The sequence below is a fragment of the Gorilla gorilla genome, chromosome 1 (assembly GCF_029281585.2).
Source record: "Gorilla gorilla gorilla isolate KB3781 chromosome 1, NHGRI_mGorGor1-v2.1_pri, whole genome shotgun sequence".
Classification (NCBI taxonomy): Eukaryota; Metazoa; Chordata; class Mammalia; order Primates; family Hominidae; genus Gorilla; species Gorilla gorilla.
Genome location: NC_073224.2, coordinates 228,449,817 through 228,477,558, shown reverse-complemented (window position 1 = coordinate 228,477,558; position 27,742 = coordinate 228,449,817). Strand labels below are relative to the sequence as shown.

Genomic DNA, 27,742 nt, shown 5'->3' with positions numbered 1-27,742 from the left:
GCTAAGATTACTGGCATGAGCCACCATGACTGGCCGATTCTTGTACAAGTCTTTGGGTGGATGTATATTTTCATTTTTCATGGGTAAATACCTAGGAGGAGTGGCTAGGTCATTGTGCTGGTCACATAGTCAGAATGTTTTTGAGGACTAGTCAAAGCTGGATACCTCTGGTCTGATACAACCCCTTTGTTTTACACCCAGAGAGAAGCACAGGGCCGAAGCTAGAACCAGAATGCAGGGATCCCAAGGGTCAGCCCAGAGTACTTTCCACTGGAAGACACCACCCACCCACCTCCTTCTTAGTTCTGAACCTAGAATTTACCCAGCTAAATTACAATCACTTCAGCTAAATTACAATCAAGTTTGAAGGCAGCATAAAAACATTTTCAGACATAAAAGGTCCAGAAGGCTTTTCTTCCTATATCCTCTCCTAGGAAGTTATTTGAAGATGTAATTCAGCTAAGTGAGGGGGCAAAAAAGAAAAACAACAGGAAGCCATGGAATCCAGAGACCAGCACTCCATCCTAGCAGAACAAGGAAGGGAAGTCCCAGAATGATGTGGTATAGACCAGTTGAGCCAGATCAGAGCAGGAAAATGGAAGGAAGGCTCCGAGGAAGTGTTCCCAGGAATAGAAGAGAGAATTGTAGTAAATTTCATGATTAGTAGAGTTGAAAAGCCTGAGGATATGGTGAGGGCACACTATCCTTTTATCAACAAGAAAAAGAAAGGCAATTGAAAACTCCAGGGAAAAGAAAAAGCTGACAAGAAATATACAGTCCAAATATGAAGATGAAATTTCACCTGATTTTAAGGGATTGCTGGATGTACAAAAAGAGAATCCGTTTGGCCTTGATGCTGAGACAATTCTTTAAATGGCCCAAGGACTGGGTGTTTGGATTTAAAGAGAAGTATATCCATCTGGTAAATAATATTTTTTTTAGTTCTTAAATGGAGGCTGAGTAGGCAGGTTCTTTTCTTCTCTTCCAGTAGGCCATTACCAGAGAACACAGGCAGACTAACTAGGGGCCAGACAATGCCTTCTCCTCACCTTCAAATCCAAAGAGGAGGAAAAGGGGAGGATCACTAACTCAGGGAGGAAGAAGGAAAGTTACAAGTTAGGTATAGTATGTTCGGAGAGAGGATGAGAGGCACCCAAGGGATACTAGGTTCCCCCCCTTCTGCACATACAGGAGGGACAGCAGATCTGTCGCTGGATTTCAGCAGGTGTTTCAGCAGCAGCTGAGACCATGGGCCTGTCTAGTTACATCAGGCTGCCTTGGAGAGAAGGCAGGGGGCTCTCTCCTCATGATGCTGACTGGGAATAGCCACAGTTAATGGGTTTGAGCATCAGAGCTCCAGTCCACTCAAAGTAAGTGTTCACTGAAACCCAATGACCATTCAAATACTGATTAACGAGCATGTAGGAACCATCAGAACACATCGCATCATCTTCCCCATAGTCTCCAGCCTCTCTCCAGGCTCCAGCTAATTCAGGTAAGAGTCCAGTGACCTTCCCCAAAGAGGGGGGTTCCTCAGAACCCTACAATGCAAGAAATAAATTAATCCTGGCTTTACTTTTTTGTCTATTTGAGGAAAAATCTGAGAGGTGTCACGAACACTTTGTAGAGGGGAGATGTGGGTATGTGTGTGGGGTTGCTTTGTACCACATCAAAAAGGGGTGCCTCCACCAGGGCTCTGGGGGCGGAGAGGTGTAGTGACTGAGCATAACCCACTTCTAATGTGGGCCAAATTATCCTGCCCCAGAAAAGCAGGAAGCTTTGAAGAAGGTGCCCAGTCCCCAGGCAGGAGGCAGTGCCGTCCAGAGGAGAGTGCTCTGGGCTGGAACTCGCCATCTCTGTTTCCTGGCTGTAGCTCCAGCCCTGTGGCTCTCTCCATCTGTAAAACAAGGTAGCTGGGTCAGACCAGTGGTGGCCAGCTATGAACTGGCCTTCAGAGACATTCCGTCTGGCCAGCATAGCAATCCAGCCACCCTTCCTAGGCACTCAAGAGGAATGAAATTATACGCTCACACAGAGGCACGCACAAGAATACTCACAGCTGCCTTGTTCGTCATAGTTCAAACTGGAAACAACCCAAATGTCCATCAACTAGCGAACGGGTATGTAAACAGTGGTTCATCTGTACAACAGAACGCCATTTGGCAACAGAAAGGAATGAAGCTGAATGACTATCAAAAACATTATGCAGAGTGAAAGAAGCCAGACTGCAAAGAGTACATACTGCATGATTCTGTCGACGTGAAATTCTGGAACAGATACACTCCTCTATAGTGACATAAAGCAGATCGGTGGTTGCCTGGATCTGGAGGTGGGGGCAGAGTGAGTGAGGAGGGGCACTAGGGAACCTTCTGGAGGGATGAGAATGTTCTGTATTTTGATTGAAGTTAGTTACCTTTGTCAGAACTCATCAGGCTGTACACACTTAGGGACATTTTCTTTTTTTATTTTTACTTATTAAAAATAGAGATAGGGTCTTGCTATGTTGCTTAGGCTGGTTTCGAACTCCTGAGCTCAAGTGATCCGCCTGCTTCAGCCTCCCAAAGTGCTGGGATTACAGGCGGGAGCCACCCTACCCTGCCAGGGGATACTTTCTTGTATATAAATGTTGCCTTAGGCTGGGCATGGTGGCTCATGCCTACGATCCCAGCACTTTGGGAGGCTGAGGTGGGCGGATCACTTGAGGTCAGGAGTTCGAGACCAGCCTGGTCAACATGGTGAAACCCTGTTTCTACTAAAAATACAAAAATTAGCTGGGCATGTTGGCAGGCACCTGTAATCCCAGCTACTCAGGAGGCTGAGGCAGGAGAATCACTTGAATCTGGGAGGCAGAAGTTGCAATGAGCTGAGATCGTGCCACTGCACTCCAGTCTGGGCAGCAGAGGAAGACTCAATCTCAAAAGATTAAACATAAATAAATAAATAATTCCTTAATAAAGTTGATTTAAAAGAAAAAAACTTTAAAAATTGAGGCTGTATTTAAACATTAGGCGATTTCAGTTTTCTCTTAAAAGCAAAAGGTCTAGCGTCACTGTGCCACCTTCCTGGGTGACCACAGCTGTTAGAGACAAGTAGCAACTTCTCCACTTTGTTTTATTTATTTTGAGTCTTTCTCTGTCGCCCAGGCTGGAGTGCAGTGGCATGATCTCAGCTCACTGCAGCCTCCACCTCCCGGGTTCAAACGATTCTCCTGCCTCAGCCTCCTGAGTAGCTAGGATTACAGGTGTGTGCCATCACACCTGGCTAATTTTTGTGTTTTTAGTAGAGATGGGGTTTCACCATGTTGGTCAGGCTGGTCTCGAACTCCTGACCTCAAGTGGTCCTCCCGCCTCAGCCTCCCAAAATGCTGTGATTACAGGTGTGAGCCACTGTGCTTGGCCAGCTTTTCCACTTTGATCTTTTGAAACACAAATCTGACTGTCTTACCTCCCATGGTGTTGCCTCGCTGGAAGCCACCAGTCCCTGCTGGTTAACTCTTTCCTGGAGACACCAGCCTCCTTGGCGCTGGTTCTGAGATGTTACCTCCCCTCTGCAGATATGGCTGAGAAGGACACCACCTTTGAGGCGCCACCCCTGGGGACCCAGCCGGACTGCAACCCCACCCCAGAGCATGGCGAGGCGCCTGCCAGGTGACTCCCCTGCCCCTTCTCTCTGTTTGGCTGCTGCGGGAGGGAGCTGTCCCTGCCATGCCCAGGGGATGCCTGGGAGGCAGCTGGGCTGGGGGTGGAGGTGGGGCCTGGGCTGCTCTTTTGTTAAATGTGTGCCCATGTCTGTGCTGACACCATTGGAAAGCCAGAAGGCCTCGAAACCCAGTCCCTGCCCTCAAAATGCCTGGCAGAGACTCGGGGCAGAGGATCTAGGGGCCCAGGCTCTGGTTGCGCAGTCTCCAGAGGAAGGGAATTATTCCTGAAGACCCACTTCCCTCTTCCCATCTCCATCACTCCTGCCTTGGGCTTCTCCCCGCAGCACCAGCCCCACTCAGAGCTTGCTGGTGGACTCCCAGGCCAGTAAGACGCTGCCCATCCCAACCAGCGCTCCCGTCGCGCTCTCCTCCACGGGGAAGCCCGTTCTGGATGCAGGTAATGGTCCCAGCCAACTCACCCCTACTCCTAGCAGGGGCTTCCTCCTGGGGAAGTATGGATCGGGGGAGCCAGGAGGGAGCTTCTCCTTTGTGGGTATGGTCTGAGAAGGGGGATTAAGGTTGACCCCAGGTTTCTGGCTTCTTGAGTTGGTGCTGTGGCTCTGGCACTTGCTAGTGACTATTCTTTTCTTTTTGAAACAGAGTCTCACTCTGTTGCTCAGGCTGGAGGGCAGTGGCACCCATCTTGGCTCACTGCAACCTCCACCTCCCAGGTTCAAGAGACTCTCCTGTCTGAGCCTCCCGAGTAGCTGGGTTTACAGGCGCTTGCCACCACGCCTGGCTAATTTTTTTTTATTTTTAGTAGAGACGGGGTTTTGCCATGTTGTCCAGGTTGGTCTCAAACTCCTGACCTCAGGTGATTCACCTGCCTCAGCCTCCCAAAGTGCTAGGATTATAGGTGTGAACCACTGCGCCTGGCTGCTAGTGACTATTCTTTAATTCTTGTAGGCAGGAATTTTTTTCACAGCCTCATCCTCATGGCTTATAATTGCTACTCAGAAAATAGGTCTTTGTTGATTGATTTCATGACTTTGACTAGTTGTTTGAGCCTTTGAGCCTCAGTTGTCTCATCTATACAATGGTAATGGCAGAGACCATGCAGGGTTATAAGCAGTGTAGCATTGTAGACGGCCTCTGTAAGAGTTAGCTCTTAGGCTGGACGCGGTGGCTCACGCCTGTAATCCCAGCACTTTGGGAGGCCAAGGTGGGTGGATCACGAGGTCAGGAGTTTGAGACCAGCCTGGCCAACATGATGAAACCACATCTCTACTAAAAATACAAAAATTAGCCAGGCGTGGGGGCGCGCGCCTGTAATCCCAGCTACTCAGGAGGCTGAAGCAGGAGAATCGCTTGAACCCAGGAGGCGGAGGTTGCAAGGTTACAGTGAGCCGAGATTGCACCACTGCACTCCAGCCTGAGCAACAGAATGAGAATCAGTCTCAAACAAAACAAAACAAAACAAAAAAAAACAAACAAAACCCCCAAGAGTTAGCTCTTAGGGAAAGATGCCAGGTTACTCATTTTAGGACTTGCAGTTCTAGTGGATGACACGAGGTGGCAGTAGTGCTCTAGCCAGAGTTTCTGAAAGTGCGGTCCTGTCTGGCAGCATTGGCACCGGCTGGAAACTTGTTAGGAAAGCAAATTATGGGCCCCATCCCAGACCTAGAGAATCAGAAACTGCACTTTAACAAGATCTCCAGGGCACTCATGTGCACATTAACGTTTGAGAAGCACTTAACTGGCATATACTACTTTTTAAACATCTAAACATGGACTTCAATAAAGTGCAATCACTAGCTCTATGATCTTTGTAAGTGACAAAAGGGAAAAAGGAAGCGAGTTTAGTACCGAGGTGTGAAGAAGTAAATCCAGATAGGGGTTAAGAGCGTGGGCCCTGCAGTCCACCGGGCCTGGCCTGGCCTGGGCTGGGGCTCTACCACTTACTCTCAGGGTGACCTTGGGCAACTTAACGAACTTTCATGAGCCTCAGCTCCCCTCATTTTTAAACTGAAGGTAGTGACGGTGCCTAGGGCATAGGGTTGGGGATCATTCATTCAGGGAACGCTTGTGGGGTGTGTTTATGTGCAGTGGGGACTCCATGCCTGCCCTTATCAAGCAGGTCTAGAGGGTTGGCCGGGAGGGGACTGGATTCAACCTCTTCCTTCCCCTCACTGCTTGGCCCTCCCCACCCTGACTCTGGCCACACCAGCAGTGCTGCCAGATGCCGGTCACACCGGGCCCTCGTCCACAGTCCCCAAATTTTGGTCTATTGGACCTCAATTCCTTTGTTCTGGCTCCTAGACGCCTCAATTTCTCACCCTCTAGACACAGTGTGCCCTTCTCTCAGCCTTCAATAGTTGATCAGCTTCCTGGAGCCAGGCGAGGGAGGGCTGGATGAGATAAGAGCCTTGGCTTGGAAAGGACCTGTTGTTGTTAGCCATGATGGAAGCTGTGTCCCAGGAGAAGGAGGAAGTAGTCTGGGGCTGGGGCTGTCTTGTGTGGCTGCAGCAAGGCAAAGAGTGTGGGGCGTCTCTGTGTTCCAGGGCCAGTGCTCTTCTGGGTGATCCTGGTGCTGGCTGTGGTGGTCGGCTCCAGCGCCTTCCTCCTGTGCCACCGGAGGGCCTGCAGGAAGCGAATTCGGCAGAGTAAGTGGCTGTGTCCTTGGGGCCTTGGGGAGGACAGGTTGCTCTCTGCCAGTCTGGCCTGGGTCCTTTCCCTGCCTGCTCCTGCTCTCTGAGGCCGCCACCCCCAGCCTTCTTCCTGGTGTCGTTTCAGAGCTCCATCTGTGCTACCCGGTCCAGACCTCCCAGCCCAAGCTAGAGCTTGTGGGTGAGTGTCCAGCCGTCCAAAGGGGCTGCCCGAGCCAGAGGAACACAGGGCAGCTCTGGGCCCGGGGCGTGGGCTCCAGAGACTGAACTTCTACCCCAGCCTCGAAGCTCCCTGTCTGTGGCTCCTGTCGCATTCTATACATCTGTAGGGATGCAATGTGGGTGAAAACTCATGCGTGTGGAGAATGCAATGAGGTGAAGACTGTACTGGGTGTGACGACTGTGTGGCTTGCTGAGAGCAGCACCTGGATGGATGCTGGCATGAACGTTTAAAAGTCTACCTTGTCTTTCACTTTTTCCTCCAGTACCCCCAGGGGGCATTCCTGCCAGCCTTCCCTTCCTCTCTACATTCTACCCTCCCTTTCTCCCTCTCCCTCCTTCCCTTTCTCTTTCCCCTCTCTCACCATCTTCTACCACCTGGCAAGTCAGCCCAGGGGCAGGAGGGGAAAGGAGCACATGGGGCAGGAGGGACCCTGGTTCTGCCACTTACGAGCTGTGTGACCCCGGGTGAGTTACTGAATTGTCCTGTGTCTCAGTTTCCTCATCTGGAAAATGCAGATGGTAGAATCTACTTCAGAGGCTTGGCCTGTGGATTTGTCGAGGTCGGGCTGTTAAGCGCATCGTGGAGTACCTGCCTGCAGTCGGTGGCTGCTGCCTATTGACAGGCTGGCCTGTGCCTGGGGCTTTTTCCTCCCTGGAAGCTTCAGGCCTTCCTGAGTCCTGGGTGCTTCTGACCCCCTCCCTGGTCCCTGCACTCTGATCCCTGCCCAGCCTCTGGGCCAGCTCTTCCAGGCAGCCCTTGGGAGCTGGGACCCTCCTCACCTGTCCAGGCAGGGGCATCTATACAGCGTGTGTCTTCTAGCTCTCACGTGGGGCAGGGGGCTCCCAGCTATCTTGTGCCAAGCACCTTCTCTCTCCTGGGCAGCCCCTTCAAGGCAGGCCAGGGTCTTCCTCAGCACTGCATGGCATGGATTGAGTGCCTGCTCTGTGCTGGGCTCTGATGGGGGAATCGTCTGAGCCTTCCTTTCTGATTTGCAAGGTGGGCTCCCATACAGGCTTCCTGTACTCCCCCAGTGATGACCTTTGTTCTGCAAGGAGGAGGCAGCTGCAAGGAGTTCAGCGAGGTGGACGGCTGGCCCAGGGCCACACAGCCTGGCAGTGGCACAGCCAGCCTCAGGCACTGGTCCTAGGGGTTTTGGTTTGTAAAGGGCTCAGCCCTGTCCCCTCTTCCTTCCCCCCGCCAGCTCTGTCCACCACCGCAATGCCTACCCAAGAGCCACGTGCTCAGCCTAAGGCCAGGCCCTGGCCCATCCCCTGATCTCCCCAGGACCCTTGCAGAGGCCCTTGCATAGGCTGACTGTTGACTTGGGCACAAAAACACAGTCCACTGAGGCATGTTTTGAATTTGATGAGTTTCACAAGCAAGCGCTGTGGTCCCTGTGCAAGGGGGGTTTTTGTGTTTTGATAGTTTCAAGCCTGTTTCCATGACCTGTCAGGCTGAGTGTCTCATTGAAACCGGCGTTTGCTTTCTTGACATTTTTCTAGTATTAGAATTTCCATTGCCGTCAGTTTATTTTTTTCTTCAAACCTCTGTGAGAGCAGTTTTGTTACAAGAAGAAAAAAAGAAAGAAAGAAAACACCTTCCCCTAAGAAGCCAGGTCTACAAAGAACTGAGCCCTGAGACTCAATGGTGGACGTCTTATCTCAGGTCGTTTTTGACCCTCTAGCTTCTGGTGGGACCTCGGGGTCTGGGTTCCGAGGCTCAAGATGGACAGAAAGTGAAGCCAAGACAGGCAAGCTCACAGGGCACCGGGTGAGAATGGACCGAGCTGGCCAGATGCCCCTTTCCCTCCTGAGCCATGGGTGGTGAAGGAGGGAAGGAGCACCGGTTCATTGGTTCGTTCATTCATCTATTCACATGGTCTTCATGGAGCACTTCCTCCTTGCAGGCTCTGTGCTGGGCCCAGAAGCTGTTCTAGCTTTTAGACTAATTCCGACTGCCCGCAGAGGCCAAAGGCAGGCAGGAGGGGAGTGTGTGCCCCTTGGCCTCCCACATCCCAGACCTGGGGCAGAGGGTGCTCTTGGTTCCTTTGAGCAGTGAGCACATCAGGGATCTGTGGTCCGTGCAGGTGCGATGAGAGGCCCACCAACCAGCCCTCGAGTGGATCGACCTTCCCGTGTGTGTCCTCGGTGACAGGCATTTGCAAAGCACACACGTGATCTCATCCACTCCTCCGGTGGCCTGTGAGGTACCTACTGTTATCCCCGTTGCACAGATTAGCAGCCTGAGGCACAGGATGATGAAGTAATTCGTTTAAGACCACGTGCTGGGTGAGCGGTAGGACAGGGATTTTATCGTGGTTGTTGAGATGTTTGTAAAAAGATTTTTCACCCTTGGCACCACTGACATTTGGGAATGGATGGTTCTTTGCTGTGGAGCGCTATCCTATAGGACGTTCTGCAGCCCCTCTAGACGCCAGTAACCTTCCCTACTTGGGACAACCAAAAATGTCTCTAGACATTGCCATGTGGCCCCTGGGGAAAAACTCCTGGTTGAGAACCACTGGTCTGAAATCCTTTTTTTTTTTTTTTTTTGAGACAGAGTCTCGCTCTGTCACCCAGGCTGGAGTGCACTGGTGCCATCTGGGTTCACTGCAACCTCTGCCTCACGGGTTCAAGTGATTCTCCTGCCTCGGCCTCCTGAGTAGCTGGGATTACAGGCTCCTGCCACCATGCCTGGCTAATTTTGGTATTTTTAGTAGAGACGGGGTTTCACCGTGTTGGCCAGGCTGGTCTCAAACTCCTGACCTCATGATCCGCCTGCCTCAGCCTCCCAAAGTGCTGGGTTTGCAGGCATGAGCCACCATGCCTGGCCTTAAAATTCTTTTAATCCTTCATTTTTATGAGCACTTGAGTCATTTTCTGTTATTCCAGGGAGATTTAGGTTGAAAGAAATTCTTTTTTGTTTTGAAACAGTTTCAAACTTATAGAAATGTTATAAGTATGAAGAATTTATTTTGACCTGAACCATTTGAGAGTAACTGACTGACTGGAAGTCTCTCACCCCGAAAACTTTATTGTGTGTTTCAGACAGACAAGGGTGTATTTTACACAATGTGGTAAGGATCGTCAGAATTGGAATTCACACTGATACATGACCCACAATGAATTCTCAGGCCCTGTTGAAGTTTCTTTATTTGTCCCAATAATGTCCTTTATAGCAGAGGACTCCAGCTCAGGGCCACGTGTTACATTTGTTTGTCTGGTTTCTCGAGTCTCCTTCTGTCCGGATCCGTTCCCCAGGCGTTTCCTTCACTTACTGGGAAGAGCGCAGGCTAGTGATTTCGTGGATGCTCCTTGCTTTGGGTTTGTCTGGTGTTTTCTCCCGAGTGGATTCAGGTCATGCATCTTGGGCTGGAAGGTCCCAGGAATGATGCTGGCTTCTTCTCTCTCAGGGCGTCCTGCCAGGTTTCGATGTGTCCCTTTCCTGGTGCTGTGTACTTTGAGCGCTCGACGGAGGTGATGTCCTGCCGGGCCTCTCCACTGTGACGTCTCCATTTGCTCCTCGGTCATTACTAAGTCTTTTTAGGGGCGTTACTTGAGACTATGTCAATAGCCCATTCTTCAGCAGACCTTCATTTTCTCTATTTATTTGTTTATTTTTTTGAGACAGGGTCTGGCTCTGTCACCCAGGCTGGAGTGCAGTAGTGTGATCTCGGCTCACTGCAACCCCCGCCTCCTGGGTTCAAGCAATTCTCCTGCTTCGGCCTCCCAAGTGGCTGGGATTACAGGCGTGTGCCACAATGCCTGGCTCATTTTTTGTATTTTCAGTAGAGACAGAGTTTCACCATGTTGGCCAGGCTGGTCTCGAACTCCTGGCCTCAAGTGGTCCTCCCGCCTCGGCCTCCCAAAGTTCAGGGATGACAGGCGTGAGCTGCCACCGCGCCCAGCCCAGAACTTTATTTTCTTCACTTACATATTTATATCTGTATGGATTCATGGGGCCCTGTTCTGTTCAATGGGTTGTAATCTCTTACCATCATTTTTTATTTTGATGCTCAAATGGTCCCAGATGAGGTCAGGGAGAGCCCCTTTAAGCTGGCTCTTGTGTGCTTTGGTGTATCCTCATCCTGTGCTTTGAGCACGTCCCTTATTCTGAGATGTTCCCAGCTTAACTTGTGTGCTCCTGCCCCGGCCCTGGAATCAGCTCCCTCTCCAAGGAGCCCAGGGTTTGCATCTCGGGGTACCTGTTGCCAAAGCCTAGCTGAACCTCTGTGCCAAACTCCCCCCTTGGGCCTGTTCTGCTTCCCACAGCACTGGGGAATCACAGGCCAGAGAGGGGAGGGGACTAAAAACGGAGAATAACAGGGATGGAAGGGACCGAGAGCTTTACATCGCATGTGAGAACGCACGTGCTCTGTGAGCATGGGCTTCAGAGCAGCCTGTGACACCGTGCACTTGTGCAAGGGGGCCTGCTGCTGCCCAGCATGGTCCTGGACTTTTGTCCTGGGGGTACCAGACAGGCTTACGAGAAGACAGTGGTTATTCCAAAAGGCAAGGAAACCAACAAATAAGACTAGCAGATAGAATCAACATTTTTAGGGGAAGAGCAGTTATGAAATCTGACCTCTGTACTTGGCAAGATTTGTTCTGGGTCTTTATCAAAATCCTCATGGGTTGTAACACGGCTCTAGTCAATGTCAGAGCCTTCCAGATTCTGCCTTTTTACCTCTGTGATTTTACACTTGTTTGGGAGAGTTGGTATTGAACTCTGACTTTCCATTCAGTGTGACGGAGTGCCGAGCCGTGTTACTTACCATCCTGGGCTTTTCCTGAACCTGCTGTGTGCTCAACAGCATCCTGGACACCTTCTTTTTAAAATATTTTAATTTTTAAAAATTCTAAGTAGGCCAGGTGTGGTGGCTCACACCTGTAATCCCAGCACTTTGGGAGGCCAAGGTGGGTGGGTCACCTGAGGTCGAGAGTTCAAGACCAGCCTGGCCAACAAGACAAAACCCCATCTCTACTAAAAATAAAAAAATTAGCCAGGCATGGTGGCACACGCCTGTAATCCCAGCTACTCGGGAGGCTGAGGCAGGAGAATTTCTTGAACCTGGGAGGTGGAGGTTGCAGTGAGCTGAGATTGCACCACTGCACTCCAGGCTGAGCAACAGAGTGAGCCTCCGTCTCAAAACAAACAAACAAACAAACATTCTAAGTGGCCTTCATTTTTAAGTTTTTTTTTGTTTTTTTGGAGACAGGGTGTCACTCTGGAGTGCCATGGTACAATCATGGCTCACTGCAGCCTTGACCTCCTGGGTTCAAGTGATCCCTCAGCCTCCCCAGTAGCTGGGACTACAGATACACACCACCATGCCCAGCTAACTTTTCTATTTTTTGTAGAGACCGGGTCTCCCTTTGTTGTGCAGGCTGGTCTCGAACTCCTGAGCTGAAGTGATCTACCCACCTTGGCCTCCCAAAGTGCTTGGATTATAGGCGAGAGCCACTGTGCCCAGCTAGTCCTCATTTTTTTTTTGAGGCAGAGTCTCGCTCTGTTGCCCAGGTTGGAGTGCAACGGCGCAATCTCAGCTCACTGCAACCTCTGCTTCCTGGGTTCCAGCAATTCTCCTGCCTCAGCCTCCCGAGTAGCTGGGATTATAAGCGCGCACCACCATGCCCAGCTAATTTTTGTATTTTTAGTAGAGATGGGGTTTCACCAGGTTGGCCAGGCTGGTCTGGAACTCCTGGCATCGTGATTTGCCCACCTCAGCCTCCCCAAATACTGGGATTACAGGCATGAGCCACCGCGCCCAGTCTCATTTTTAAAAATAGTTTTAGATGTACAGAAAATTGGAGAAGACAGCACAGGAGTTCCCACATGCCCCACACCCAGTTTCCTCTGTGATTAGCATCTTAAGCCAGCATCGTTCATTTGTCAAAATATGTGAACCACTATCGACACAGGATTACAAACGAAAGCCCACACTGTGTTCAGGGTTCCCTTGCATTGCCTAAGGTTCCAGGATCCCATCCAGGAGCCACGTCACATTCAGTCATCAGGTCGCCTTAGGCTCCTCTGGCCTGTGGCCGTTTCTCAGATCTTGTTTCTCAAGACCAGTTTTCCTGATGGCCTTGGCAGTTTTTGAGTATTGATCAGGTGTTTTGCGGGACGCCTGTCTCCTGGGATCTGTCTGATGTCTTCCCATGATTAGACTGGAGTTATGCGTTGGGGGAAGAAGACTATAGAGGTGAAACGTCATGCTCATCACATCAAATCTTGGCTGGGCGCAGTGGCTTATGCCTGTAATCCCAGCACTTTGGGAGGCCAAGCCTGGCAGATCACCTGAGGTCAGGAGTTTGAGACCAGCCTGGCCAACATGGTGAAACCCTGTCTCTACTGAAAATACAAAAATTAGCCGGGTGTCATGACACGCACCTGTAGTCCCAGCTACTTGGGAGGCTGAGGCAGGAGGATCACTTAAACCCCAGAGGCAGAGGTTGCATTGAGCCGAGAACGTGCCACTACACTCCAGCCTTGGTGACAGAGCGAGACTCCATCTCAAAAAAAAAAAAAAAAATCAACCTGATTTACCACTGGGCACCTTCAGTTTTGATATCTCTTTTAATCTTCTCAACAAGCCCCAAAGTTGATGTGATTCATCCCATTTTCCAGCTGGGAGGACAGAGGCTCGGAGAAGGGAAGTAATATTGTGCTGAGTTTCACCGCCAAGGAGGCCCCTGCTCCAGGGTGGCTAAGTGGCCTCATTGTTTTTGACATTTGGCTGGTTTTCAATTTGAGGGTTATTATAAACCCGCTGCTGTGCTCGGCCGTTTTGTTTTCTTTCGGGTTATTTCCTGAGGGTGTGTTCCCTCAAGAGGGATGACTGGGTAAAGAGTGTGAGGTTTTTGTTGCCAGATGGCTCTTTAGAAAAATGGAACCAGCCTGCAGGGTATGGGCAGCTCTGCGATCCCGTTCACCCACTTCCCCTTCAAGGCCGAGTTGTGTCGTTTTTATTTATTTTGTTTTGTTAGTTTGTCACACTTTTTTTTTTTTTTTTATTCTGTTGGCCACCCCCAGTGACTTGGTACCAAAGAACAGTTGGCTGCTTGTAAAACTCAAAATCACTCTGGAGGGACCATGATTTAGTTTCACTGACATCATTGAAAAGAATGTGCCTTGGCCGGGTGCGGTGGCTCACGCCTGTAATCCCAGCACTTTGGGAGGCCGAGGCGGGTGGATCACGAGGTCAAGAGATCGAGACCAGCCTGGCCAACATGGTGAAACCCCGTCTCTACTAAAAATACAAAAATTAGCTGAGCATGGTGGTGCGCGCCTGTAATCCCAGCTACTCGGGAGGCTGAGGCAGGAGAATTGCTTGAACCCAGGAGGCAGAGGTTGCAGTGAGCCGAGATCGCACTGCTGCACTCCACCCTGGCGACAGAGTGAGACTCCATCTCAAAAAAAAAAAAAAAATTACCCCTGGCCGGGCATGGTGGCTCATGCCTGTAATCCCAGCACTTCGAGAGGCCGAGGCGGGCAGATCACCTGAAGTCAGGAGTTCGAGACCAACCTGGCCAACATGGTGAAACCTTGTTTCTACTAAAAATACAAAAATTAGCCGGGCGTGGTGGCACATGTCGGCAATCCCAGCTACTTGTGAGAATTGCTTAAACCTGTGAGGCGGAGGTTGCAGTGAGCCAAGATCGTGCCACTGCACTCCAGCCTGGGTGACAGAGTGAGACTCTGTCTCAAAAAAAGAAAAAATTACCCCTAAGAGTGTTTCCCAAACTCACCTAGTGTCCACACAGCGTGTTCAAATGGTCAGTCTTGCGTGTACTTTATCCTACTTGTTGACTGAGCACTGGTGAGCATATCTGTGAGGACTCAGGGCTGGTGGCTCTCCAGAGCTGCTGAAGTCAGAGATGTGTGCAGGAGGCGGCGTAGCTGGCATACGGGCATCTTGGTGGCAGATTTGTCTAGCCAGGGATGTGTGCCTGACAACAGCATATTCCAGATCTCCGTAGGTAGCGTTCTCGGGAGTGGTTAAAAGCTGGGCATCCCTGGAGGATGGTCTGCTCTGGGAATTGACTTGCTCCAGGATGAGCTAGATGCCCGGATGCCCTCTCACCTTTCTCAGATGGCCAGTGAGCCAAGGTTAAATGTTAAATGTCAATATGTGCTTGGGCGTGACCTGGCCCCTGTTTAATATGGGAGAACAATGGGAGTGGAGGGTAGAGGTTTGAGATGAGAAGATAGAGGTTGTGCCTTGAGAATCATTGTATCAGCACCTCCTGAGCCTACAAAAGGATGGGATTGAAGGAAATGAGATGGCCCGAGAGCAGTTGTCCTCCTCAAAGGCTGCCACCTGGGTGCTTTCAGGCACAAGAAAGAGAAAATCGAAGTCCAGCTGGAGTCAGAAGGGCTCCACAGCAGACTGGCTTTGGGCGTGTCCCAGGCAGGGTCCGGGTGGCATCTGCAGGATCCATCATCTTGTCGCCATGACCTGCCCTGAGGTCCTCCATGTGGGTTTTGCCTGGTGTTTCAGAGAATTCGGGGCTCTCCACACCCTGGAGACAGTAAGGTGGGCGCAGCAGCCACAGACCAGCCTCTGACCCAGTGGAAGCCTCCTGGGCTCTGGTTGGGCCTGTGCTTCTCGTGAACCAATCCTTGCATGTGCGCGGGGGTGGGGTTTGGGAGAGCGGTTCAGTGTGTTCATTGGTTTAGTCATTAGGAATGAGAGTGGCAGCCAGGTGTGGTGGCTCACGCCTGTAATCCCAGCACTTTGCAAGGCCAAGGCGGGCAGATCTCTGGAGGTCAGGAGTTTGAGACCGGCCTGGCCAACATGGTGAAACCCCGTCTCTACTGAAAATACAAAAAAATTAGCTGGGGTTGGTGGCACGAGCCTATAATCCCAGCTACTAGGGAGGCTGAGGCATGAGAATCACTTGAACCCAGGAGGCGGAGGTTACATTGAGCCGAGATCATGCCACTGCACTCTAGCCTGGGCGACAGAGTGAGACTCCATCTCAAAAAAAAAAAAAAAAGGAATGAGAGTGGCCAGGGGATAGAGGTGGTCCCCTGTCCTCCATCTGCCACTGGAGAAGTGAGCCTCCTTGCCTTGAGCTGGGGTGGGCACTGACTCTGAAACCATCCAGGGCTCTCCAGACTGAGGACCTGACCCCTGGGCTGAGTTCAGCACCACCTGTGATCCAGGAGGACCATTTGCCAATAGTTGGGGCGGGTGGGGCCGGGGGCTGCCAGACTCCTTGGTGAAGTTGCTGCTCTTGCTTTTTGCAGATTCCAGACCCAGGAGGAGCTCAACGGTAAGTACCCCTCCCTTGCCTCCACCTCAGCTTCGTGCCCCTAAATCTGACTCCTTCCCTAACAGATCTGAAGTTTTGAGAGCTTCTGGGGGAAGGGAGAGGGTGGGGACGGAAGGGCCATTCCCCTCCCACAGTGCCCAGGGTGCAGGCCCGTCCTGCAAGTTCAGGCTGAGTCTGCCCCACCACAGGGACCTCTGTGCACAGGGGCCTCGCCTGGGGCCTCAGCCAGGCCTTGGCTAAGGATGGAGAGCCCCACCCTCATAGCAGCCTCCAGCTCCTGGCTCAGCCTGCCGGGAATTTCCAGAAGGGCCTGCACACAGTGGATTTGGTTTGGGCCACTTTTGGGTACCAGGTCTGGTCAGGAGGAAGACTGTGTTCATTTTCCCCTTTTCTTTACTCTTCCAAGAATCTCATCCTCCAAGCTGGATGACAGAGCAGGTGGCTATGGTCCATTCCTTTTTTTTTTTTTTTCCATCTATCAGTTCTTCCATTACTTTCTTTTAATTCAAGCATTCATACATTAAGAAGGGTTTCTGTCCTTTCATTTTTCAATATAATATACACAACCATAATGCTAGTTCAGTTTCAAATTATGGGGGATCACATTTGAATATGCTTGGATGTGACAAGTGGCTGTTACAATACTGAGAAATTTCATGAAAGAGGTATTCAACAATTTGTAAGGTAATCAAATATGTTTTTGCTGCATAGGCCAATGCATTAATAGTAACTTGTTTTAAAATGCAGTCTTTTGGCCGGATATGATGGCTCACACTTAAAATCCCAGCATTTTGGGAGGCTGAGGCAGGTGGATCACCTGAGATCAGGAGTTTGAGACTAGCCTTGCCAACATAGTGAAACCCCGTCTCTACTAAAACTACAAAAAGTATCCAGGTGTAGTGGCACACGCCTGTAGTCCCAGCTACTCAGGAGGCTGAGGCAGGAGAATCGCTTGAACCTCGGCAGGGAGCCGAGATTGCACCACTGCACTCCCAGCCCGGGTAACAGAGTGAGACTCCATCTGAAAAAAAAAAAAAAAGAAAAAAAGGCAGTCTTTTAGCCTTCATATTATTATGAAAGAGTATTCAAGATTATGTATTAAGGTTGGTGCCATTTGCCATTAAAAGTAATGGCAAACCTGGTTTAACCCTTCTGATAGGTAGTTGTGGATGTTGGGGTTGAGAACAGAATCATCTTTGTCTGGAGTGACACCACACTCTAGAATTTCCACTTTGAAGAATACTCAGTTCTTTTTTTTTTTTTTTTTTAATTTTTTTAGTATTTATTGATCATTCTTGGATGTTTCTCAGAGAGGGGGATTTGGCAGGGTCATAGGACAATAGTGGAGGGAAGGTCAGCAGATAAACATGTGAACAGAGGTCTCTGGTTTTCCTAGGCAGAGGGCCCTGCCGCCTTCTGCAGTGTTTGTGTCCCTGGGTACTTGAGATTAGGGAGTGGTGATGATTCTTAACGAGTGAAGAATACTCAGTTCTAACCTGTGATTCCTGGTAGAACAAACTTTATTTTTCTAGCCCAGCAGTGATCTAGAAGCTGAGGAATCTCAGCACCTTTTAAAAGTTATTATGTGGTTTTGTTTTAAAAAGCTCCTGTTTTGGGAAAGTAGAATTTATGGGTATAACGTATGTTCATTATTTGTACATAAAATAAAACCATTTAAAAAGTAAAAAAAAAATAATAATAATGGCAAAAACGTGATTACTTTTGCACCAATCTAAAAGATACGCCCTCTGTGCCTTGAGAATCATTGCGTCAGCACGGGCATCCCTGCCTCCTCTGAATTACTCAAACTCACTCCATTTTGAAGGCATCAGGACATTTCATGAGGCCACTTCTTTGCGCTTACCTGTAAAAATCAAAAACTAAACTGACACTTTCCTCATGACATAGCTGTTTTTTTGTTTTTTGTGTTTTTTTTTAGCATTTAGAAAATATTTATTAATAGTATACATGAATTTAGATTATATAGTATAGAGGTCACCGGGCTTGTCACTGCAACTAACAGTAGTCTGTTTTTAGAATGCTTGAGTGTGATCATAAAAGACTACTTTCCAGGATGTCGGGGCTGGGGAGCTGGAGGGGCTGCTCCAGGAGGTGGGGGACCTGGAGCTGGTACTTACAGACTTTGGTGCTTATGAGTGTGGGTTATGGACCAGATGCCAGGGTTCAAATCCTAGCTCAGATACTTATTGATGGTATGACCCTGGGCAAATTACTCGACTCCTCTGTGCCTCAGTTTCCTCATCTGTAAAATGGGGAGTGGGCTGTTACCCACCTCCTACAGTGGTTGTGAGGATTAACATATGTCAAGGACTTTAGGACAGGGCCACGGACGTGGCGAGCACCCTGTGAGTCGCTGACTGTTACCCCTACTATTTAGTACAAATTAAAAGCAACAGACTTTACCCAGAAAGCTGAGAAGCCCGGGGCAGCTCATGGCGGCTTTAAAGCAGAAAGGGAGACTCACTGGGGTCTGTAGAGATGAAAAAAAAAGGGGCCTCCCAGTTCAGAGACTGGCAGGGAGGTTGGGGGTACCCTGCAGCAGCACCCATTCCCCTCCCACAGCAGCTGAGGAGTGGTGCGTCGGTGACAGAACCCATCGCGGAAGAGCTAGGGTTAATGAGCCAGCCACTGATGGAGACCTGCCACAACGTGGGGGCAGCCTACCTGGAGAGCCTGCCGCTGCAGGATGCCAGCCCGGCCGGGGGCCCCTCGTCCCCCAGGGACCTTCCTGAGCCCCGGGTGTCCACGGAGCACACCAATAACAAGATTGGTGAGTCAGCCTGTTTTGGGAGGTCCTCTGCAGCCCAGGGGCAGATGGGAGATAAATACAGGGCCCTGGAGACCCTGGAGTTGAAAGGCCCAGGAAAGGAGAGGCATAGATTCTTCACCCCAATTTAAGTTTCTGTAAGTAGGGACAGCAAGGGTACTTACCTCATAGGCCATTGTGCGAATTCATGAGCCAGTGTGCATGAGGTGCCTGCTGTTACTCATAAAAAATGAACACCACCCCAGCCCCCAACACCGAGCACCCGAGAGGACAGGAGGAAGACGTGCCAGTGGTCACAGGACCTGCCACTTGTCTGGCGCATTCCGGGCACTGTGTAGGTGCCATCTCTTCATCTCTGATGGTCTCACCACCTTCTTTGGATGGTGTCTTTCTCCCCATTTTACAGTTGGGGAGACTGTGGCTCAGAGGGTGAAGTGATTTTCCCCATTGCATGGCTACTAAGTGGCACAGCTGGGACTCGTCCCGCATCTGCTGGGCCCTGAAGCCCATGGTTTGTCCACGTTACCACCCACCCTCTGCAGAAGCAGGAGGCCAGATGGGGCCCAGATGTTCAGAGCTTCCCAACGGCAGCTGCTGCCAGCCTGGACAGACATTGGCTTTGGCCTCCTGTGGGCCTCCCTGCCTCCTCTCTTGCTTCTCATCACCTTGGTATGGCATTTTCCCCAAAATGTATACCTGACCCTATTGCACTCCTGCCGAGAAGCCTCCAGCGGCTTCCCATTCCCTATGGGATGAATTCCAGCATTCTTATTCCAGCACTCAAGGCTGACAGCAAGTTGTAGCTCCCCCACCAGACTCACCTACCTTCTGACCCCACAGTCTGTCCCTCCCCCTCATGGCAGTCTCCCAAATTTACAGACCCCTCTCTCACTTCTGAGCTTCTCAATGGGAGCTACCCCCTTGCCTGAAATAGCCAACTCCACTGCCTTGAATCCAGTTAATTCTGGATATCCTGGGGACCCTGCTTATTTGCCCCTTCCTCCAGGAAGCCTTCTGTGCCCTCTCCACTGTGCTATGCTCCCTAAGAACCCAGGCCTCCCCTACCCGGTGTCCTAGCACCCAGTGGTATGACTGCATGTTTATAGCCTTCCTCCACCTCCACCTGGCTTTGTGCTCCCTGTGGTCAGGGCCTTGGTGGACCCCACCTCTGTCACTTCTGGAAGGGTAACTGGCACTGGGATAATACTGAAGAGTCATTTGTAATTGTCCTGTGCATTTCTATGGCAGACAGTGGTGGCCAGAACTCTTCAGGGCAGTCATCTTCTCTTTTTATTTTTTCAGCCTCCTGAGTAGCTGGGATTATGGGTGAGTGTCATCATGCCTGGCTAATTTTTTGTATTTTTAGTAGAGATGGAGTTTCACTATGTTGGCCAGGCTGGTCTGGAACTCCTGGCCTCAAGGTGATCTGCCTGCCTTGGCCTCCCAAAGTACTTGGATTATAGGCATGAGCCACCATGCCCAGCCTGGGCAGTCTTTTGTAACAAACTGAAACTTTTGAAATGGTAGCTTTTAGTAAGTTTTATTTGAAAAGTATGTATTTTGGGAAATACCATCAAAGGCTTCTTCAGAATTCCTAAGAAGTCCTAACTGGAACATCTGAGTCCACACTGAGTACAGTGCCTGGAATCCCAGGGGTGGGGTTCAGAGGGTGTTTGATGGGGAGGAGAAGGAAGTACCAGGCTCCCAGGCAGCTGGCTCAGGTGTGGGCTGCCCTCCCCTGGCATGGCCTGTAGGCCTTGCTGGTGAGTGGATCGGGGGCCACCTCCGCCATGGTGGAAGGGGAAGGCCTTGGAGGTTCTCTTGGGCACCCAAGACACAGGCAACCCCCTTTTCCTCCTAATGCCAGCCCAGGGGAGCGTTCCCCCTTCCCATCCAGTTCCCAAGAGGGGTCACACTGGGGTCTGTACATCATCCCTCTTCCCCTGGGAACCAGGCAAGGGAAGAACCCCTTTCCCCCCAACTTCCTCACCTGCCCTCCCCACATAGCCAAGATGAATTCCCTGGACTCTGGAGCTCTGGGGAGGGGGCAGGAAATCCATGCAGCCCTTGGAAGCCACCCCCACAGCCTGGGGAGTAGGCAGCCTGTGATGGGGGCACAGCCAGAGCGGGGCAGACCCCTCATGGCCGGCTGTGAAGTTTCCAGACCCCTCTCTCACTTCTGAGCTCAGTGGGAGCTGCTTCCTCACCCGGAGCAGCCAATTCCACCGCCTTGAATCCAGTTAATTCCAGATTTCCTGGGGACTCCTGCCCATTTCCCTGAGGAATGTGAGGGGACCAGCCTGTCCCCAGCTGTGGCTCCTTCTCCCTAATCCACACCCCCACCCCCACTTCCCTCCCACCTGACCCCACCCGCCTCTCATCTTCTCTGCCCATCCCCCTCTGGGCCTTCTCTCCCCTCCTGGGGTCTCCTCTCTCACCACCCCCGGCCCCCATCTTTTGCCCAGCCCTCTATAGGGCTCCTAGGGCCGGGAGCCCACAAGCCTCGATGGAGGTGTGGGGAGTGCTGAGGCCCTGCTCTGTTTTGGGGTCTGTGGGGGCACCCAGCCCATAGCCTGTCCCGCACTCTGGGCCTTCTCCTCTTGCTGCCGTTTGGCGCACTTCTGTCTTTCCTGGGGGTGTTCAAAACCAGAATAGAAGAACCGGCGTCATGCAATAGGGTTGAGGGTGTGGGGGACTCGAGAACCTTTTTGGGGTTCCTGAATCCGAGGGGTATAACTGCATTACCCAGAAAGGCAGGGGTCCCTGCACCCCCACCCCACCCCAGCTCTCAAGTTCCCTCTTGAGCTTCCCCATTCTGGCCTCCAGAGTCCAGCGCAGAACAGCTGGGAGCCAGCCCACCCTGAGCCAGACACCATCAGCTGGGCGGAGGCCAGGCTTCCCCACTCCCCAGCTCCTCGGGCCACTGAGCCTCCATGTCCCCTCTATCAGAAGGCCACACCAGAAGCCCCCACATCAGACTGTGGTGAGGACCGGCCATCCGTCCCAGCTCCCACCATGTGCTCGCAACACAGCCATGCACGCTGCAGGCAGATCGGCTCTGAGCAGTAAGCCCTGAAATTCACGGCCTGAGCCAGGCTGTCTCAATCATGGGCTGCCAAGACCTATTGAGGGGGCCGGGTTTTCTGCAGGATGTGACAGGCTGGCTGAGTTTGCCCGGACCGAGGGGACTCCCAGGACACGGGACTTGCAGTACTAGAACCAGGAATGTTCCCGGGCAAGCTGGACAAGTTGGTCACCCCGGGTTTTGGCTGCAGGCACACAGATAGGAGCAGAAAGGGCCACCAGGCGGAGTGGGTGGTTTTTTTGGGGATTTCTCCTAACTACGTGGCGACCTTGGGCAGGTCATTTAACCTCTCCAGGCTTCAGGTTCTTATCTGTAAATGGGAATCTTGATGGGGTCCGCCTTGCAGGAGGGCTGGGGACCCAGGAGCGGGGGTGTGGAAACTGCTCAGCTCTGCTGTTTCTGCTCGTGCTCTGGTTACCCACGGCTTTGCCTGTTTTTGTCCACAGTTTGCTTTCTCTCCCACCCTGTCCTCTTCTTCCCTACCCATCCCCAGAGAAGTGCTGAGAAAATCCTAAGTACAAGTGGGCTGGTTCTTAACTCCTCAAGGCCCAGCTCCTAGCTGTTCTATTTCCTCTGAGCCCCCAGGATGCCTGTAAGGTACATCAGAGAGGCTGTGCCATCAGCCTGAAGCCACCTGGCAGGTGTACCAGCACTGGGCCTTGGCCCTTCTCTGCCTCTTTGCTCCCATCCTGGCTGGTGCTCTGGCCTCCCTCGCTCACCCATCCTTTTGCCTTGCAGAGAAAATCTACATCATGAAGGCTGACACCGTGATCGTGGGGACCGTGAAGGCTGAGCTGCCGGAGGGCCGGGGCCTGGCGGGGCCAGCAGAGCCCGAGTTGGAGGAGGAGCTGGAGGCGGACCATACCCCCCACTACCCCGAGCAGGAGACAGAACCGCCTCTGGGCAGCTGCAGCGATGTCATGCTCTCAGTGGAAGAGGAAGGGAAAGAAGACCCCTTGCCCACAGCCGCCTCTGGAAAGTGAGGCCTGGGCTGGGCTGGGGCTAGGAGGGCAGCAGGGTGGCCTCCGGGAGGCCAGGATGGCACTGTTGGCACTGAGGTTGGGGGCAGGGCCCATCTGGCCTGAACTGAGGCTCCAGAATCTAGTGGAGGACCGGCCGGTCACCGCAGGGGTCTGGTGGTCTCTGCTTGCATCCCCAACTTAGCTGTCCCCTGACCCAGAGCCTAGGGGATCCGGGGCTTGTACAGAAGAGACAGTCCAAGGGGACTGGATCCCAGCAGTGATGTTGGTTGAGGCAGCAAACAGATGGCAGGATGGGCACTGCCGAGAACAGCGTTGGTCCCAGAGCCCTGGGCATCAGACCCTAACCACCAGGCCCACAGCCCAGTGAGGGAGAGGTCGTGAGGCCAGCTCCCGGTGCCCCTGTAACCCTACTCTCCTCTCTCCCTGGACCTCAGAGGTGACACCCATTGGGCCCTACCGGCATGCCCCCAGTTACTGTAAATGTGGCCCCCAGTGGGCATGGAGCCAGTGCCTGTGGTTGTTTCTCCAGAATCAAAAGGGAAGTCGAGGGACGGGGCGTCATCAGCTGGCACCGTCTCTGCTGCAGCGGCCACACTGTACTCTGCACTGGCGTGAGGGCCCCTGCCTGGGCTGTGGGACCCTCCTGGTGCTGCCCACCTTCCCTGTCCTGTAGCCCCCTCGGTGGGCCCAGGGCCTAGGGCCCAGGATCAAGTCACTCATCTCAGAATGTCCCCACCAATCCCCGCCACAGCAGGCGCCTCAGGTCCCAGATGTCTGCAGCCCTCAGCAGCTGCAGACCGCCCCTCACCAACCCAGAGAACCTGCTTTACTTTGCCCAGGGACTTCCTCCCCATGTGAACATGGGGAACTTCCGGCCCTGCCTGGGGTCCTTGACCGCTCTCTGTGGGCCCCACCCACTCTGTCCTGGGAAATGAAGAAGCATCTTCCTTAGGTCTGCCCTGCTTGCAAATCCACTAGCACCGACCCCACCACCGGGTTCCGGCTCTGCACCCTTTGGGGTGCGGATGTCGAGAGGCACCATGGCCTCACCCAGGCATCTGCTTTACTCTGGAAACAAGACCGTTTGGAGATTTCATCAGGATTTTGGGTTTTTCACATTTCACGCTAAGGAGTAAAGTGGCCCTGACTTCCGGTGGGCTGGCCAGCTGACTCCCTAGGGCCTTCAGACGTGTATGCAAATGAGTAATGGATAAGGATGAGTCTTGGAGTTGCGGGCAGCCTGGAGACTCGTGGACTTACCGCCTGGAGGCAGGCCCGGGAAAGCTACTGTTTACTCATCGGCCAACCACGTGCTCTCTAGAGGAAGTGATAGTTTCTGAAACCGCTCAGATGTTTTGGGGAAAGTTGGAGAAGCCGTGGCCTTGCGAGAGGTGGTTACACCAGAACCTGGACATTGGCCAGAAGAAGCTTAAGTGGGCAGACACTGTTTGCCCTGTGTTTGTGCAAGGATGGAGTGGGTGTCTGCATCACCCACAGCCGCAGCTGTAAGGCACACTGGAAGGCACACGCCTGCCAGGCAGGGCAGTCTGGCGCCCATGATGGGAGGGATTGACATGTTTTAACAAAATAATGCACTTCCTTACCTAGTGGCCCTTCACACAACTTTCGAATCTCTAAAAATCCATAAAATCCTTAAAGAACTGTAAGGCTGAGGACATGATCATTGAAATTGAGAGTATGTTATTAATAGAACCCCTGAGCAGAAGTGGCTTTGGGAGTCTCCCAGCAGGGCAGGGATTCCCACTGAACCCCCAGGCACTAAGGTGGCCAGTCTCTGGTAGATTGGATACTTCTGGGGCTGGGAGCCCACTTCCTGCTGGGGCAGTCCTTCTTGTTGCTGGAAGATTTTCCTTATCACTCGAGGCAAATTCTTTCTCCATGTAATTGCCACTCCCTGGTCCAAAGGCTGCCCTTTGAGGACACTCAAAGCCACTGTCGGCCAGTTGCGGTGCCTCACCCCTGTAATCCCAGCACACTGGGAGGCCGAGGCGAGTGGATCACCTGAGGTCAGGAGTTCAAGACTAGCCTGGCCAACATGGTAAAACCCCATCTCTCCTAAAAATATAAAAATTAGTCGGGTGTGGTGGCGGGCACCTGTAATCCCAGCTACTCAGGAGGCTGAGGCAGGATAATCGCTTGAACCTGGGAGGTGGAGGTTGCAGCAGTGAGCCGAGATCGTGCCACTGCACTCCAGCCTGGGTGACAAGAGTGAGACTCCATCTCAAAAAAAAAAAAAAATGCCACTGTTGTCACAAGGCTCCCTTTAGGTATTCGAAGAAAGGTTTCTGGGCCTCCCCACGGCCTTCCTCCCCCTGGGCTGGGCCGAGCAGCCCCATAGCTTTGGAGAAGGGATTCTCCAAGGAACAGCGTGAGTGCCCAAGCCCTGGGAGGCAGGGGGAGGACCACAGGTATCTGGGAGCCCTGGGAGGCAGGGGGAGGACCACAGGTATCTGGGACTGTTGGGCTTCTGTGTCTGAGCTGGGAGGAGCCCAGCCTGCCTCCCTGGGCACAGCTTTGTGGCACTTTAGGGCCAGCCTCCACCCCAGGCAGCCAGCCTGAGGCCTCCTCTGACTGTCTCCTGTGCGAGGTGGAGAACACCCACAGCCACAGACAGACCCTGTCCACCCCATCCCCAAGACTCCAGCCCACACCCACACATCAGCCCAGCCATTGAACCAGCCACTGCCTGCCATGCACTCAGTCCAGGAGCCAGGGTGGATTTCCCCATCCTGCCCAGCGATGAGCGGACCCCTTTTATTCTCTGGCTGTGCTCACGTCCAGGTTGGCAGATGGACAGAGCTCCCTGCTACTCAAGGTAGCAATTCTCAGGCTGTGACGACACCCCCACACACCTCTTCCTAAACATTTGTGATCAGAGAGGGACAGCAAGTGGTAAGTATCAGATGGAAGCTGTTGCCTTCAAAGAAAAGCCATTGTTTCCCAAGGCACTTTTGTAGGTGGTAAAAACCATTCTACAGTTCGCAGAATCTCCACGGCTCGGGTCAGTCCCTAAAACGGAACGAGGGGACCTCCCTAGAGCGTCTCGCTCCATCACGACCTCACCCTCCAACAGTCAGGTGTAAAAGACCCAAGACTGGGTCTTGGTCATCTTTGTCCCATGATCACCGGGCACTGATTGGTTGGGCTAAGTAGAAATGAAAACCTGTGTGGGGATGAGAGGCGGCTCTCCAGCCACAGTTCCTCGGGTGCCTTCTCTCTTCCCCCACTTCCTTGATCCTCTGCAGTGGGGGGGCAAGTGTGCGGTGGCGGGGGGGCTTGGGCCAGAATGTGTGGGGACATCAGATTCACAGCCACGGCCCAAGAGAAAAGCTTAGTCAAGGCGAGACTGTTCAGCTTCAAGGGGGGCTCCTTGGGCTGAAGGAGAAGCTGCTGAGGACACCTCAGGCCCCTGCACCCTCCACCAGGCCCCTCTGCCAGCCACCTCCTCCTGAGCCAGCACCCCATGCTGGCCAAACACCCTGGAACCCTTGCCCCTGGCTGACCCAGGGGAGCAGGTGTTCAATGTTGGGGCCATGGGTGTGAGCCAGGCACAGGGCAGAGAGGCTTGCCTGCCATTCTCTGCGGCTCAGACACAACAGCAGCGTGTGGATGGTGATGGCGCTGCGGGGTCACACACAGGCTCGAATCCCAGCTCTGCCATTTATCAGTTGCATGAGCTTGGCTATGTTCCATGATCTCTTTCAGACTCAGTTTTCTTGTCTGTGAAATGGCGGTGTCAGTCTCTACCTGACGGGGTTGTGGGGCTTCCCTGACATGCCACTTGGTGTGTGGCTTATGCTGAGTGGCAGGTTCTGTCCTTATTCCAGCCTGGTGGCCACTTGCCAAGAGCGAGCCCTTCCTATGTCTGCAGAATTCAGCCCATCAAGGTTAGTCAGAGCTTTCAGGCCAGCCTGGGAACCTAGCCGCCCTTGGGGCCAACTTGCTGTGGGAAGCCCCGCAGTGGGCAGGCCTCTTCTTCTGTGGGCTATCCCAAGAACCCTTCAAATCACAGCCATAGGACTGGCTCATTATTCGACGTCTGTAACTCTGGGCATGTCGGCGAAGTGCTGCGGGTCCCTCCGGAGGGACATCTCACTCGTGGTTCTAGCACATTCCAGATTGCACCACATTGCTGTTCAAGGGCTTTCCTCAATTAAAGGGTCTAGCTGCTGAGGACTAGTGGGGCACAGACTTGCTCTCGTGGGTCCTGTGTCTGGTGGACGGGACAGACGGTGGCGTCCTCAAATCAGTACACAAGGTCATTCCAGAGTCAGATCACGCTGTGAACCACAAGGAGTCTGAGCCAGGTACTGTGGCAGAGTGGGAGGGGAGGGCCACCACTAGCTAGGTGGTCAGGGCAGGCCTCTTTGAGAAGGTGCCCTTTGAACTTGGCCTGAGTGATGTCACAAGCCAGCGAGGTCTGGAAGGCAGGGAGCTGAAGTGGGCACACTCCTGCCTCGAGTTTCAGGAAGAACACAGTGGTGGAAGAGGCACAGTGGGCGAGGGGAAAAAAGGAGGCGAGGGGGGAAGGCCTGGGGAGGAGGGCCCGGTGGGCCATTGTGATTAGGCACCTAGATTTTATCACAAAAGTACTGGTCTATGTTTATTTCTGTTTTCTTCCTAGTAGAACAATAAACATCCTGGTATTATTTCAGCAATCAGTGAGAAAGGCCAAACCAGGGGCGGCAAAGGTTGTTTTAACCTATTTTGGAGGGAAGTTGGGGAAACAGGCAGCAGCTGCTGGCAGCCAGGAAGCAGTTAGATGGGTTTTCTCAGAAAGACTAAGACAGCATTCCTGGTGATGATTGTAGCTATGGGTAGGGTTAGGAGTCTGCCGGTCTAGCTTCCCCCTTTCTCTGGGTATCTTCCAGAGAGTAAAAACCAAACTGAAAAACCCTGGGAAGCCTGGAGGCCTTTGTTTGTGTTTTGGTGTGGTGATTGTTTTCCCGGTCATGAGGCAGAGGGATCATTTCACTATCACAGGGTCAGCGGTGGCCTGTGCTTACTTTTTATCCTTTAGCCCTCATGGAGGCAGTGGCCATTTCATGACGGTGG

General features: G+C 52.4%; 1 protein-coding gene across 7 annotated transcripts in view; it reads left to right on the top strand.

Annotated features, from left to right (window-relative positions):
* The window catches only part of TNFRSF8 (TNF receptor superfamily member 8), an 86,532-nt gene extending 62,199 nt beyond the window's left edge, over window positions 1–24,333 (top strand). For 5 of the 7 annotated variants that reach the window (XM_019033460.4, XM_063702729.1, XM_055384645.2 and 2 more), the window contains 7 exons: window positions 3,554–3,647; window positions 3,985–4,097; window positions 6,202–6,303; window positions 6,434–6,487; window positions 15,785–15,810; window positions 18,394–18,601; window positions 22,422–24,333. In XM_019033460.4, coding sequence (XP_018889005.1) covers window positions 3,554–3,647; window positions 3,985–4,097; window positions 6,202–6,303; window positions 6,434–6,487; window positions 15,785–15,810; window positions 18,394–18,601; window positions 22,422–22,666 — 842 coding nt within the window. In that variant the 3' untranslated portion in view covers window positions 22,667–24,333. The remainder of the gene's footprint in view (window positions 1–3,553; window positions 3,648–3,984; window positions 4,098–6,201; window positions 6,304–6,433; window positions 6,488–15,784; window positions 15,811–18,393; window positions 18,602–22,421) is intronic. The other 2 variants (XM_019033524.3, XM_055384651.2) reach the window with 1 other exon arrangement.
* The last annotated feature ends 3,409 nt before the right edge of the window (window positions 24,334–27,742 follow it).